Source organism: Mchenga conophoros, linkage group LG22 (assembly GCF_057382185.1).
Source record: "Mchenga conophoros isolate Kocher_MC1m ecotype Shallow Benthic linkage group LG22, M_conophoros_male_GT1.1, whole genome shotgun sequence".
Taxonomy (NCBI): domain Eukaryota; kingdom Metazoa; phylum Chordata; class Actinopteri; order Cichliformes; family Cichlidae; genus Mchenga; species Mchenga conophoros.
The window spans coordinates 33,568,062-33,581,615 of NC_140546.1; the positions used below are offsets into that span (position 1 = coordinate 33,568,062).

The window sequence follows — 13,554 nt, forward strand, 5'->3', positions numbered from 1 at the left end:
TCCCTGATCTTTAGCCTGTTTGAACATGTGAGAATATGTTGGACAAAGGCGGGAGAGAAAACAAGCTGCCGTCAATGCTGCTTATCAGAGTTGAAGATGAAATGCAGAGGGGCAAGTGGAATAAGTAGGCACTGTATGTTCCACGGTAACTTAAAAACAACTGACTTTGTTGGTGCTGTTGTGTAAGGGCTTACTTCAGTAGGTGGGTGATATGGTGAGATGGCCACCTGCACTGTCTGCCACATCCACACAAAACACAGAGGAGACAAACCAACTGTGGATGAGTCAGAGAGAGAGAGAGAGAGTGTATGCAAATCTGTGCTTACTCTTCAGTTTTTCTGTTTAACTGCAGGGTGGAGGGGACTTCCCACTGGTTCTCAAACATTCAATCCCTGGAAAAGCTCCAATTCAGTTAGAGCAGGACACACATACACGCACGCATGCCTGCTTGCGTACACACACACACACACACAAAGGCCTCATTGTGTTTGACCCCGGATGACGAGCAGGCAGGTCAAAGTGGTGGGTCATTGAGAGGCGGTTGAAAAAGGCAAGTGCATGGTAATGAGTAGCTCTGCTAGAGATAAACACCCTCACATGCTTTCCCTTCCGCGCGGCCAATGGCGTGCACTTATACTGTGACTTTTAAAGCTTAATGTATCCTTTACACACACACACGCGCGCACACGTGCCAATGCTCATGGCACCCCCCCCCCCCCCCCCCCCCCCATGACACGTTGGACATGACATGGACGAGCCACGGATCGAGGCGCTCTCCTCGTCCCAGCTGCCTTTCAGCTTCTTAAGCCCCGCCCCCTTTTTACGACACACTGTGATGACTGTGTGCCCCCCACCACCCTCTCCTGCTGGGTCATGAAGGTCTCAGCAACAATAAACTCCCAGCGAAGTCATGTGATGCACACTCATTAAACCTACAGTTTACTCCAGGGTTCTTCTAACATACTGGGTTATTGTTTATGTTCTACCTTTAAAAACAACAACAACAAAAACATGCATATTAAGCACTTTGTCTCTCATATTTGTTTTTCCAGCAGCTGTACACCCTGAGATCATTTCAGGGACACATTCATGAGTTTTCCAAGGATGGCAAAATGGAAATGCACAAAACTATTTATTTCCCTTCCTTTAATGCACAAAAAAAGCCCTGACCCCCCCCCCCCAGGTCAACATCCTCCAAAAACCCACACCGGTGTAACTCCAGCTCTACACCCTCCTGCAGCACTCTCTCATAACAACACCCTCCTTTTTTTAGGTGTCAGCAGAGGTGGGACTGAGCGCCGGTGTGTTTGGGGTAAACACACGACTCCGGCAGCTCCAAAGATGACTGGGCTGTGGGGCAGGGTGGCGTGATAAAGACCTGGCAGGGATCACTGCGGTGCATCTGCCGGCAACACGGTGGAAAGCTACCTGACAGTTGCTTCTCACACATCAGATAAGATTACAGGTAGACCTGCTCCACCTGTTTAAACAAACCCATGTGCACACGTGCCGCTGTGTGTGTGTGTGTGTGTGTGTGTGTGTGTAGCCCGGGAAAAAGAGATAGAGATAACAGACTAATCCAGTGGCAGGTGCATGCTTGTAATTGGGACGGCTAAAGATATAGACTGATGAAGGAGCTCATTATTATTTATGTGTTTGATTTATGTAAGCACAGAGGGTGTGTGTGTGTGGTGGGGGTGAGCTGTTTGTGTGCATTTTTAAAGAGTGTGTGACTTCTTTTGAGCTTCTCCTTGTGAATTAAGCACAACGCAGATGTTATGTCAGAGATTTGAAGACCAGATCAGACAGAAATAAATAGAAGTTAAACATCAGTTCTAGTTATCGATCAGCGACTAAAGGTCAGACGTCACCCCTGCTTTACTCGTTGGACAGCGCTCACGCCAGTCAGCTGCAACAGCAAAAAAAAAAAAAGAAAAGAAAAGAGGCCTTTGCCAACCAGCCGATGACATCACCTGCATGATTTAATGATGGCAGCTCAAAGCGGGCGATTACAGCATGGAGATACATCCTGCCATACACGGCAACACACAACCACATACATACACACACACACCATACAGCGTGGCTCCTTTTGGCTCTAGCCTGACATCTAGCGACACAAGCTGTAATGTGATATTTACATGACACTGACATGTTAACATAATGGGTCTGAGGAGGAGGTGGTGGAGGAAGAGGAGGAATCTCTGCACTGTGGAGTGTGCGGAGCTGCTGGGTGTTTAGTGGGGACTCTTGTTTCTCACTTTAATAATTGTAAGTACAGGTTGTTGTTGGCTTCATGGTTCACCGCAGCCCCCCCCCCACACACCGCCAGGATGCACGGAGTAAATAAAAGCTGCCGTCATCTTACCTGAGTCTCTTTTTAAATCTGCCGGCTGTGATGTCATGGCGTGTTGTAAGGAGTCGCAAATAGCAGGTTTGGGGCGAGATTGTTTTTGGGTGGGTGTTTTCTCAGCATTTCCTTGCTTTACCCCTCCAACCGAAAAACACTCAGACACATTACACAGGATCTATATTTAGTCACTACCCAACCACATGAAGCTAATTTGGATCTAAGTATATCCCTCACAGCCAGGAAACGGATACACACACACACACACACACACATATATACATATATATATTTATATATGGACACACACACACCACAAGTTTGCCTTCCTTCAGTGGAGTCTGACAGGAATGAGGTCAGGCACACGGATCCTCATTGCACATTATTATTATTATTATTATTACCAGGTTTTTTTTCTTTTTTATTCAGCCAATGGCAAGAGGAGGTGGGAGTGGTCCGACTCAAAAATCGGGATGGCGACAGGCGCTGATTGGCGCTCACGTCTCGCGATAAAGCTATAAAAGGGCGAGGTTCTCGTTGTTGTGTTTACAGTAATATCAGGGAGCTCGCAGGGAAACAGGGAGACTATGAGAAAGCGCAGCAGCTCCATTCAGCCACATGGTCTCTCAGCCGCACGGAAGAGCTGCGCTGCTCACAGCCAGGTTCACGTAAGGGACTCGCACTGCTGCGGCCCACAGCGGCGCGCTTTCAGCCTTGCTCTGCGAGTGTTCAGCCGCACAGGCAGTTGAAAATTAGTTTCCGGATTATTAGTTAAAAAAAAAAACTGTCGCTGAGAAGCGCAGAAGAAGAAAAGTTAAGAAACCCGAGCGTCTCCAAAGCGTGCTGAACTGAAAAGAGAGAGACAGACTTGGATGGACTTTTTTTGTTTAGAGACCTGCTCACAGCAGTGCTCCGACTCCAACAAGAAGTGAGGAATACGGTTTTGAAAAACTTTGTGAAAGCACTGAGCGGTGTTTTCAGACACTTTGGAGAGAGATGGTGCAGCACATAAGCCAGACAGAGAGCGCCCACGCTCATTCCCCCGGCGGGGACTCCACGGACACGGGAGAGATGGACCTGGAGATGGATGCGTCTCCTACCCCGGGGTCCCCCTCCTCCCGGGAGCGGAGCGACTTGGCGTGGTGCAAAACTCCGACGGGACACATCAAGAGACCCATGAATGCGTTCATGGTGTGGTCCCAGATCGAAAGGAGGAAGATCATGGAGCAGTCGCCGGACATGCACAACGCGGAGATCTCCAAGCGGCTCGGGAAACGCTGGAAGCTGCTGAAAGACACGGACAAGATCCCGTTCATCCGTGAGGCGGAGCGGCTCAGGCTCAAACACATGGCCGACTATCCAGACTACAAGTACCGGCCCAGGAAGAAAGTGAAGTCAGGGAGCGGGGCGAGTAAGCAGGCGGACCGCGGGGAGAAGAGCGGGGAGCGCGGCGCCAAGTCCGGGGTCAAGAGAAGCCCCGCGTCCAAAGGAGTGAGCAGGACGCACAAGCAGGGGGGCGTGAGGAGCGCGGCGGCGCAGGACTACGCCTCTCCCGGTGACCACCAGTCGCTCTTCAAATCCAGGTCAGTGTCCGGGGCCAGGCAGATCCCGGAGAAGCGCAGCGGAGAGGCTCGGCGCGCGCACATGTTCGGAGGGGCTGGCAGCCTGGAGAGCGGGCCTCCGTCCGTGGGAGTCCCGGCCAGTCCCGCCTTGAGCAGCTCGGCGGAGTCCAGCGACCCGCTCAGCCTGTACGAAGAGCAGAGCCCGGCGGCCAGCGAGACCTCGCACACCGCGCGCCTCAGGTACACCCGCCCTTCTTCTCCAACACCGTCGGCCTCTCACTCCTCCTCCTCCGTCTCGTCCTCGTCATCGGATGAAGAGTTCGAAGACGAGCGGCTCGACCTGAACCCGAGCCCCGGCTTTGAGAGCATGTCTCTGGGCGGCATGGGCTTCTCCGACGCGGAGCTGGACCGGGACTTGGACTGGAGCTTCGGGGAGTGCGGGGCGGGCTCCCACTTCGACTTCTCCGACTACTGCACCCCAGAGGTCAGCGAGATGATCTCAGGAGACTGGCTGGAGTCGACCATCTCCAATCTGGTGTTCACCTACTGAAAGGTGGGAGAGAAGCGCGACGCCCGCCCCACCACCACCCGCCCAGCAACGTTTTGAACTGTTCAAACCCACCCCACCCGACACCTCAGACAGGCGTGTGCGTCCACACCAGAAGATTCCCGCTGTTCTTTCACTAAATGAGGGAGAGTGAAAACTGGAAAGAAAAGGGTAGGCCTGTGTGCGCGTTGAAGCCCAGGCACGCGCTGCTCACAGACTTGTTGGAACTGCGCTCCGTGCGCTTGACGGGAACGCGCAGACCTGTGGGGAGGAGGGGGGGTGGGGTGCTTAGTTTGCATTTGGACTCAGAGGAGGAGTGAATGTAAGCAGAGACCAGTGATACAGACTCGAGCTCGACTGTTCAACCCAATCCGCACAGGATGAAGACTGAGACTGAACATTTGAACATTAATGTTATTTTTGAGGTCGGGACACTTACTGGAGAGCTCGTCGTGTTGGGGTTTTTTATTTGTTTGTTTAAAGATAGCCAATTCACATTGACCATCGAGTTGCTATTCAGGTGTAGTTTTTTTTTCCGAACTAGAAATGTTTTTAATATCAACAAGCATGCGCTCCACGTTGAGGAGGATTTTGTTGTTGTTTTAAATGCGTAAAAAGGAAGAAAAAAAGTTCATTGCTGCGTAATTACGCAATTTGTGTGACCATAGGACTCAATTCACGATCACCAGCTTCTCTTTCAACGGCAGGACTTTAAACATAGACTGACTCCAAACTTCAGAAGCCCCTTTTCTGAACACTTTTTAAAACACTCAGTGCACAATTCAGGACCAATGCTTTTTCCTCTCCCCCTGACACGCATTCTTTCTGCCTAGTGCTTCAACTTTGTAGTTTCTCTGTGTCAGATGACGTTTTTTTTTATATCGATGTATTTATACCGGCCAAACTTTTTTATACATAGAAGTATTGTTCTCGTACAGGTCTCGTTTGTGTTTGTGCACATAACACCTGTCTGTATCCAGCGCGGAAGGGCTAGAAGTGTATCTTATTTAAAACAAAACAACAAAAAAATGTCCGACTTCTCTCACTTTTATGGAGATTTGAGTGTGTCATGATTTTCTACTTGTATTTTTGTACAAAATCTATAGAGAAAAAAAGGAGGATGACGTTTTTTTTTTTCTTCTTCCGGCGAGTGGGTAGCCTACAACATTGTTGTTTGGATCTACATTGGTGTTTTAGTCGTGCAGAGAGAGGGAGGGGTGGGGGGTTTGTTTGGCACAATCTGACCTCACAGTGTTTACAGTATTTACCCACATGCTTCTTAATGGCACAGTGACTCCAGCTTCACCAGCGAAGTAAACAAAGCGCCACTGAGGCTCCCAGCCTGAGTGGTGACTGTGTTTCCAGTACAACACAGACCTAAAAGAAAGTTTAGGCACGAAAGATCCCAGAGAGTCACTGTTTGGATAGAGCTAATACCTCTGTGTGCTTTTTTTTTTTTTTTTTTTTTTTTTAAATTATGGAGATAAGTTTTATTTGAACCACTGGATGGAATTTCACACTCATTCCACTTTTTGCCTAGACTTTTTTGGAGGGAGGGGAGATGTATGAAGTGCTTCATCTGTTATTGCGCAAATTGCATTGAAAAAAAAAAATAGTATTTAACCTTTCTGTACCTGTTGGCTAAGTATAGCAGGCTAATTGTTTTCCTATATTATGGCATGGCAAATAGCATTTGTATTTCAGATTCAGGTATATGTAGCTATAGCTGTTGTGTTTAAGATTTTTAAAGAATAATAACGAAATATTTATGTAAACTGACTGTACTATAAGCAAAGATTGTGTGTGTTTTTTTTATGTATGATGATGATGATTGACAGGCACTAGGACAGCCATCTTTGGACATGTTGAAGATGATTGTGGTCCAGGAGTTTCTTTCCTTTCTTTTTTCTTTTTTCTTTTCTTAATTTTCTTTTAAAGATTTTTTTTTCTAGCGTCCTTTTTTTTTCTTTCATTTGTGCAATATGCTGTGTATGATCATGTTTTGTCCAATCATGCCAATATCTGATGTTTTATGCTCAAAAACCAGCCAATGTTTGGGTCAATCACTGCCTCTCAGACCTCTGTACAGATTGTTGTTTTTTATTATTTTTATTTTCTTCCAAGAAGGAAATAAAATCAGCTGGAACTGAAAATGTTTCTCGTCTGTGTATATACAAGTTTACTAGATTTTACATAGTTCGTACCTTCCTAGAGGACAAACATAAGCACCGCCGTGTGGTTAGCTGACAGCAGGCTCTCCAAAATCTCCAATCTGGTGTTTACATCCTGTCTGAGCATGAGCGTGCGTGAACATGTGTGCAGCTCACGGGGGTGTTTGCCGTAGGTAAGTGTGCAGCTGCAGACAGTGAATCAATAGGCACCCAGTGAATCGATAGGAGTGGTCTCCTCCTCTCTCGCTTACTCCATCTCATTCTGCACGTGCAAAAAACGTGGCTGCCATGGAAACACTGTATCCAAGAGAGAGGTTGCAATCCACTGGGGAGCAGTACGGCACTCGCCCGTGTGTGTGTGTGTGTGAGATGGATAAGGGGACACAGACTGATCCATCAGAGTGGGGTGGTGGGAGGGGGATAAAGGGGGGTGGCAGACATTTCTGCAAGGCATGACTGGAATAAAGGAGGCATGTGTCTGTGTGTGTGTGCCAAAGGGGGGGAGGGAAGGAGAGGGTAGAGAAGGGGGATGTTTGTCTGTCCTGGTGGATTGTGCAGGAGACTGCTCCCAAATCCAATTAATTCCTTCTGGATGCATTCATTTGTCTCCTACATCTGATGAGAGAGAGAGAGAGAGCCACACATGGAGAGAGAGCAAGAGAGACCCCTAAGGTTCAGCATTTAGTGTGTATCAATTTACGCCCTTTTCCACAAGAGACATTGGTAATTATTTCCATCTCCCCTCCTCTGTCAGGGGAGCATGGTCGTCTCCGGCTTTCCTCTGACATCTCAGCCTGGGTACTGAGAGGGAGATAAGGCATGGCCATTACAGGCAGCGCACCATCCCAAAGATGAGACACCGGCTCCCGGGATGTCTGCAATAAGCTTGACATTACTGTGGAAATGGTGTGTGAGGTGTTGTCTGAGGTGTTCACTCTGTTTCAGAAAGAGGAAAAAAAGTTCAGTCTGGTCCTCAGAGTGTGGGGATGAAAAAGACACATACTGAGGGTCAGTGCGGACTAGTTTGTTTGTCTCCTCTGTTAACCTGAGTGTGTCAGACACCATCAAGATCAAGTGACCGTGACTGCTTCAAATACAGGCCAACAATAAAATACCAGCCATCTGAACAAAGGTACACATTTTTAACCCTTTATTAATGAGTTCTTATTTTTTTCTTTTATAAAATCATCACATGATTGAAGCACGATATGAAATGAAATTGTTTCATGTTTTTGCCTCTGTGCTCAATCTTTCAACAGGAAAGAATCCGGGGAGCCAAATGTCACTACGTGAGAACAACTACCTGAATTTTTCCATTTTCTCCTGCTTTATATTGCGATTGAGAAACTGCTGGGTGTATGAAAAGCTGAGCATGAATGTGAATGTGTGAATGGGTGAATGTGGTTTGTAATTAAATCCCTCTGAGCGGTTGATGAGATTGGAAGTGCAGCCCAGTTCAAGGCTAAATATTTTACTCTTCTGCAATTCTTTGACAAATAGCTGTAAAGTTTCAGATTCAGCTTTTACAGACACACAGTAGAACATATAAGCTTAGAAAATAAATGGCTAAATCCATCACTCTGAATGTTTTCTGCTTTTAAAAGTAGACAATATTGGTGTCTAGTTAGGGCCTTCTTGCCATGTTTCCTTTGAAATGTACCAGCAAAGAGAAGTTTGTCCACTAAACTTTCTTACCTGACCAGTCCCTCTCATTTCTCTTGTGACACTTTTGTAAAGCCTTACCCAGCTTGATCTAAAAGTGTATTAAGCATAGACTGTATTTAAAAGATGGCATAACTACCATAGCGTTAGTTAAAGTCATTCTTTAACTCCCCCGTTGTGAGCACCCTCACTGTCCCCATCTTTGTTTTCTGAAACTGGGCAGCGACACTCATGGGACAGATGTAGCTGTGAAACCAAGTGACACTGCCCACTTATTCAGTAACAACATTTAAACTAACAAAGAGCAAGTCCCACAGCCTGACCTGCTTTGTCCTCCTTATGGAAAGTAAGAAAGTGAACATCACTTGAGATAATAAATCCACCAGATAATTGTTTACTCAAGAGAGCCGAGGAGTGTCTTCCATGTCGACATCTACAGCTAATTTTTTTCTCGCCCCCCTGCTGGCTGTTAGAAGGAATGCAAGTTTATAAGGTACTCCAAAGCAAATAAATCAAAAGCTTGTTTCAGACAGTGAATAAACTGATTTTATTTTATTGTCTTTTGTGTCCGGCTGAACAAAGTGTTAGTGCAAGATAACAACAAAGGAATCATTCGCACAATTCATGCAAACTGTCTCAAACAGAGCACAGGAAGAAAATTATACTGCTGCAAGATTCCAGTATTAGTAAGACTTTATTTTTGTGTGACTTGGTTTTTAATTGGAATGGATTTTTTAAGACTGACATATTGATATATTAACAGATTTATAATAATGTGTATCGTGTTTTATCTGTGTCATTTTTATGTTTGACTTTTAACATTTTTATAGTGTTATGTTAAGCGATTTACAAGCCTCGAATAACTGTGTCATACTACAGACTGTCCCTGGGCTACAGTGTGTATTTCCTCTATGACAGAGCAAGAATAACCTGGAGCATTACTACAAAAGTATTACATCAAAGTGTCCAGGATTATTGCGGTGATGCCACATAAGATAAATAAAGCATAAAGTGAGAGGAGATCACTGCTAACTGCTGAGCTCATACACCGTGTTTCCCTATGGGAATATTATATCATATATAATATCACACAGAAAGCACAGCAGATAAAAATACCATTTAATTCATACAAACGCGCCTTTGAACACCACAGATGTGTTCAGGGTCCCTGCAGACTTACTGCAGGAGTATTGGAGTGATTTTTCGCATGCTGCCGGTGAAGTTGAAGGCGGGACACTAAGTCATGAGGCATGCATAGACAAAGAAGTACACAAACACCGCCGTTATGGCAGGCAGCAGTGGCGTCGTTAGGCCTATTTTAGGGGTGCTGAAGCCTCCCTAAAATATTCTTAAGCCCCCCTAAATAATTTGGTGGGTTTTTTTTTTTTTTTTTTTTTAACTTATTCGATTTTTTTTTTTACAGAACTTGCAGACAAATTCAATATAAAGATGCAGGAATATGAGTTTAAAGAAATAATAATATAAACCTGTCGCTATTCACACAAATATGATCATAACTCGGTTGGTCCCTTTCGCTTTACATTGTTAAGGTAGCGTCAGTGCTTCGTTATCCAATCCCTTCCAGTTGTTCACAGGGGACATCCACATGACTGAAAATCCAGTCCTCGTTTTCACTGCTACTTTACACTCCGCTCGTATACACCTGCAGAAACACTAGCGTGCATGTGGCAAACAGCAAGAAATCATGGATATACGCAAGTTTTTCAAGAAAGTAAGTCTTCATCACTGGCTGGTAGTAACAATTAGTTAGCTCCAGCTAACAGCAGAGAGTCCCATGTAAATAATGAACCAGGTGCTCCCCATTTTGTAAATAAAAACCTGGCTAGCGCACTAAGTTAAATTGTTAGCATAATGTTAATTTCTGTCACTCGTTTTAGCTCTGAAAAATCCAGCTGAGCTCATTCAGGTATGGTTATCATCAGTGGAAATAATAATAATCACTCCATCCCCATTAACCTGTAGGAGTCAGGGCAGAGGAGCACAGAGAGGCAGAGGGGAGAGACGTCTGCTGGAGAGGTGAGTCAAAGGATGGAGTCATTTGTGATGGAGACAGTCTGATTAGAATTTTATGGGACTCAATATGGATATGAAATATGAAACATTTCAGTCACGGTACAACATATAAGACCTGTTTAACTTGAGCTTTTATTTAGGAGAGTCAAGGTTAGAAAGTGGAGAGAGCAAAGAGAGAGATATGTATATAAGTCAAATTAGCCTGACTCACATATTTTTGAGGGTTCTATTTTAATATTACTTCAATTCAAGTAATTTAGTAATATTTTTCAGGGCTTTAAATTGCAACCATTTTAGTCACATGCGTGCTCAAAATATAATGTTTGTAACTTCAAAATATTTGGGAGCAACAAATTACTGTGGAGCGGGAGCAGAAGTCATGATATTAGCAATTTACATTACAATTCAGTATGTTTTAATGTATCTTGAAGGGTGAGGCAGAAGGAGTGGCTGAGGGAGAAAAAGGTCAACAGGCAAGTTCAAGTCAGAGAGAGCAAGGAGAGACAGAGGAGCTGCAGCAAATAGATCGAGAGGCAGAGGAAGATCAAGTTATTACAGAGAGAGGAGAGCAAACAGGCCAAGAGAGGGAAAATGATGAAGCAGCTGCAGCAACTCATTCTACTACAGGGTTTGATTTAGGTGACAAAGACACAGGGCCCAGACAGGTGAAGCTGAAGAGCTATCCACATGATACTTTTGGTACACAGAAGCGAGCATTTAACCACAGCTGGTTTGAAAAGCACAACTGGTTAGAATATTCAGTCAACCAGAATGCAGCTTTCTGCTTCCCATGTAGAGTGTTTGGCAAAAACATCAAACATGATAGTTTGGTCAGTAACGGTTGCAAGAACTGGAAGAAAGCTTTAGTCATCTTTGGCAAGCATGAGATGGCACAAACACATAAGGACAGTGTTGTTACATGGAAAAGCTACCAGGGAACTAGCAAACAGGGAAACGTTGCACAGATGATAGCAACTGCAAATGTGAGTGAGATAGTCGAAAGAAGAGAGTATCTCAGACGAATTGTTGCAGTCACCTCTATGTTAGGGAGACAGGGACTCCCTTTTCGTGGTCATGATGAAGGTGAAGACAGCCCAAACAGAGGGAATTTTCTTGCGTGCATGGAGCTTTTGAAGGAGTTTGATCCTTTTCTTCAAAAACATAATCCCCCATCAAATGCACAGTATATCTCACCAACATCCCAGAATGACATGATTGACTGTTGTGCCCAGGAAGTTACTAGTGTCATTGTATCTGAAATGACAAAGTCTAAAGTCTATTCCATCATGGTGGATGAGGCAAGGGATAAAAAGGCAGAGCAGTTAGCTGTTTGTGTCAGGTACGTGTCAGAGGGGGCAGTGAAGGAGCGTTTCCTTGCACTTGCAGAGATAAAATCATTTGATGCCCAGTCCATTGCAAATGAGATTCAGCAGCAGATCCAAAACTATGGTCTTGCAGAGCTTAAGTGTGTAGCACAAACATATGATGGTGCAGCCGTTATGAGTGGCTCCACTGGAGGTGTACAAGCACATTTTAGAAGGCTCCATCCTGAGGCTATCTATGTGCATTGTTATGCTCATCAACTCAACCTGGTTTTGTGCAATACTTGCAAGGCTGTCCCAGAGGCTGTGGAGCTTTTCAGCTTGTTGGAGTGTGTGTATTCTTTCTTCAGCACCTCCCTAGTCAATCATCATAAGTTCATGGAGACTCAGGCAAAGCTTGGATTGACAAAAACTGAGCTTGTGCAACTTTCAAACACTCGCTGGGCATGTCAGTTGCGATCAATCAGTGCAGTTCTTGAGACATTGCCTGCCATTTTGGAGTGCCTATCTGCAATTGGATCCCCCATAGCTGTTGGTCTCAGAGCAAAGCTCTACAAGTTCTCAGCAGTCTATGCACTACTGATGTTTCAGTCGATTCTGTCTGTAACCGAAGGACTCCACAAATTCCTGCAGAAAGAGACTTTAGACCTGGCAGAAGCTTTTATCTGCAAACAAGCTGTGTGTGACACACTTAAGGGCAAACACTCAGATGCATTTGCTACAGAGCTGTATGAGAAAACCAAGGCCCTGTGTAACACCCACAGTATCCCTGAACCAGGTGCCAAGACAAGGCACAAACAGAGGAAAATGGAGGATTTTGTCCTGGAGGCAACTGTGGGTTCACGCACTGAATTGAACAACTCAGACACATTGAAAAGAGAGTTACTTTTCCCTTGTGTGGATCGGATGGTTGGCGAGCTTGATCAAAGATTTTGCAGTGTAGATGCAGGGCTGCTAAAAGGCGTCCAGGCATGCAGTCCTAAATCTGAGAACTTCTTGAGTGAACCACACTTGAATGAACTTGCAAAGCACTACAGACTTGACCTGAAAAAAGAGGAGGTTCTGGTGGCCAGAAACTTTCTTACCCGGAAAACAGAGGCTGGATGTCCACCCAAAAATATGTTGTCTGTGTACAACCTCCTTGATTCAGACATGTTTCCCTCTCTGAAGGCAACCATCCAAGTTGCCCTAACAGTGCCTGTCAGCAGCTGCTCGTGCGAACGGTCCTTTAGTGCACTGCGTCGGCTGCACTCCTGGCTGCGTCAAACAATGGGTCAGAAAAGACTTCACAGTCTTGCAGTCATGTCTATTGAAAAAGACACGCTTCAGCATCTGAGTCACAACAGAGTGATTGACCGATTTGCCACTCTTAAAAACAGACGTCATTCTTTGATGCTTCCACCCACCAAGTAACTGGTGATTGCAGCCAGAAAAATGTACTTTTTTATTTTCAGTTTTTTTCTTGTTATTGATGCAGCAAACACATTTCCTCTGTTTTTTTGTTGTACTGTATTATAAAGCAGACTGAAATAAAACAATAGATCTATTGGTGGCCTAGGATGTTTAATCTGTCCAAAAAAGTAGGAAAACAATTTCTCAGTCTTTGTTTTCTGTTTGTGAAATTTTGTGCTCATTCACTACGTTCGTTCATGTCGTGTGCATCTCTTGGGGGCTAAGCCCCCCCTGTCCTTAAAACCTAGTGACACCCCTGGCAGGCAGCCCAACTTTGTTTCATTGATTTCAGACCTTTGCGCTCCTGTCGCCTTTGCGGATTTGTAGGGTCGAAGAAAACACAGACAGTCGGACATTCATTTATCCGAAGTGTGGAGATTAAAAACGAAAACTAAAAGTTTGAGAGTGAGACTCAACTTTTATCTGGAGTCATGTGTCAACGTTATGAGTGGAG

At 45.2% G+C, this 13,554-nt stretch overlaps 2 protein-coding genes across 2 annotated transcripts; both read left to right on the forward strand.

The window, feature by feature from the left end:
* The first annotated feature begins 2,613 nt into the window (after positions 1-2,613).
* sox4a (SRY-box transcription factor 4a) lies at positions 2,614-6,612 on the forward strand. The gene has a single exon (XM_085261912.1). The coding sequence runs from the start codon at positions 3,347-3,349 to the stop codon at positions 4,460-4,462; it is 1,116 nt and encodes a 371-aa protein (XP_085118038.1). The 5' UTR covers positions 2,614-3,346; the 3' UTR covers positions 4,463-6,612.
* A 3,383-nt stretch (positions 6,613-9,995) lies between these two features.
* LOC146549770 (zinc finger MYM-type protein 1-like) lies at positions 9,996-13,342 on the forward strand. The gene is made up of 3 exons (XM_085263160.1): positions 9,996-10,024; positions 10,276-10,329; positions 10,758-13,342. The coding sequence occupies exons 1-3, from the start codon at positions 9,998-10,000 to the stop codon at positions 13,059-13,061; spliced, it is 2,385 nt and encodes a 794-aa protein (XP_085119286.1). The 5' UTR covers positions 9,996-9,997; the 3' UTR covers positions 13,062-13,342.
* The last annotated feature ends 212 nt before the right edge of the window (positions 13,343-13,554 follow it).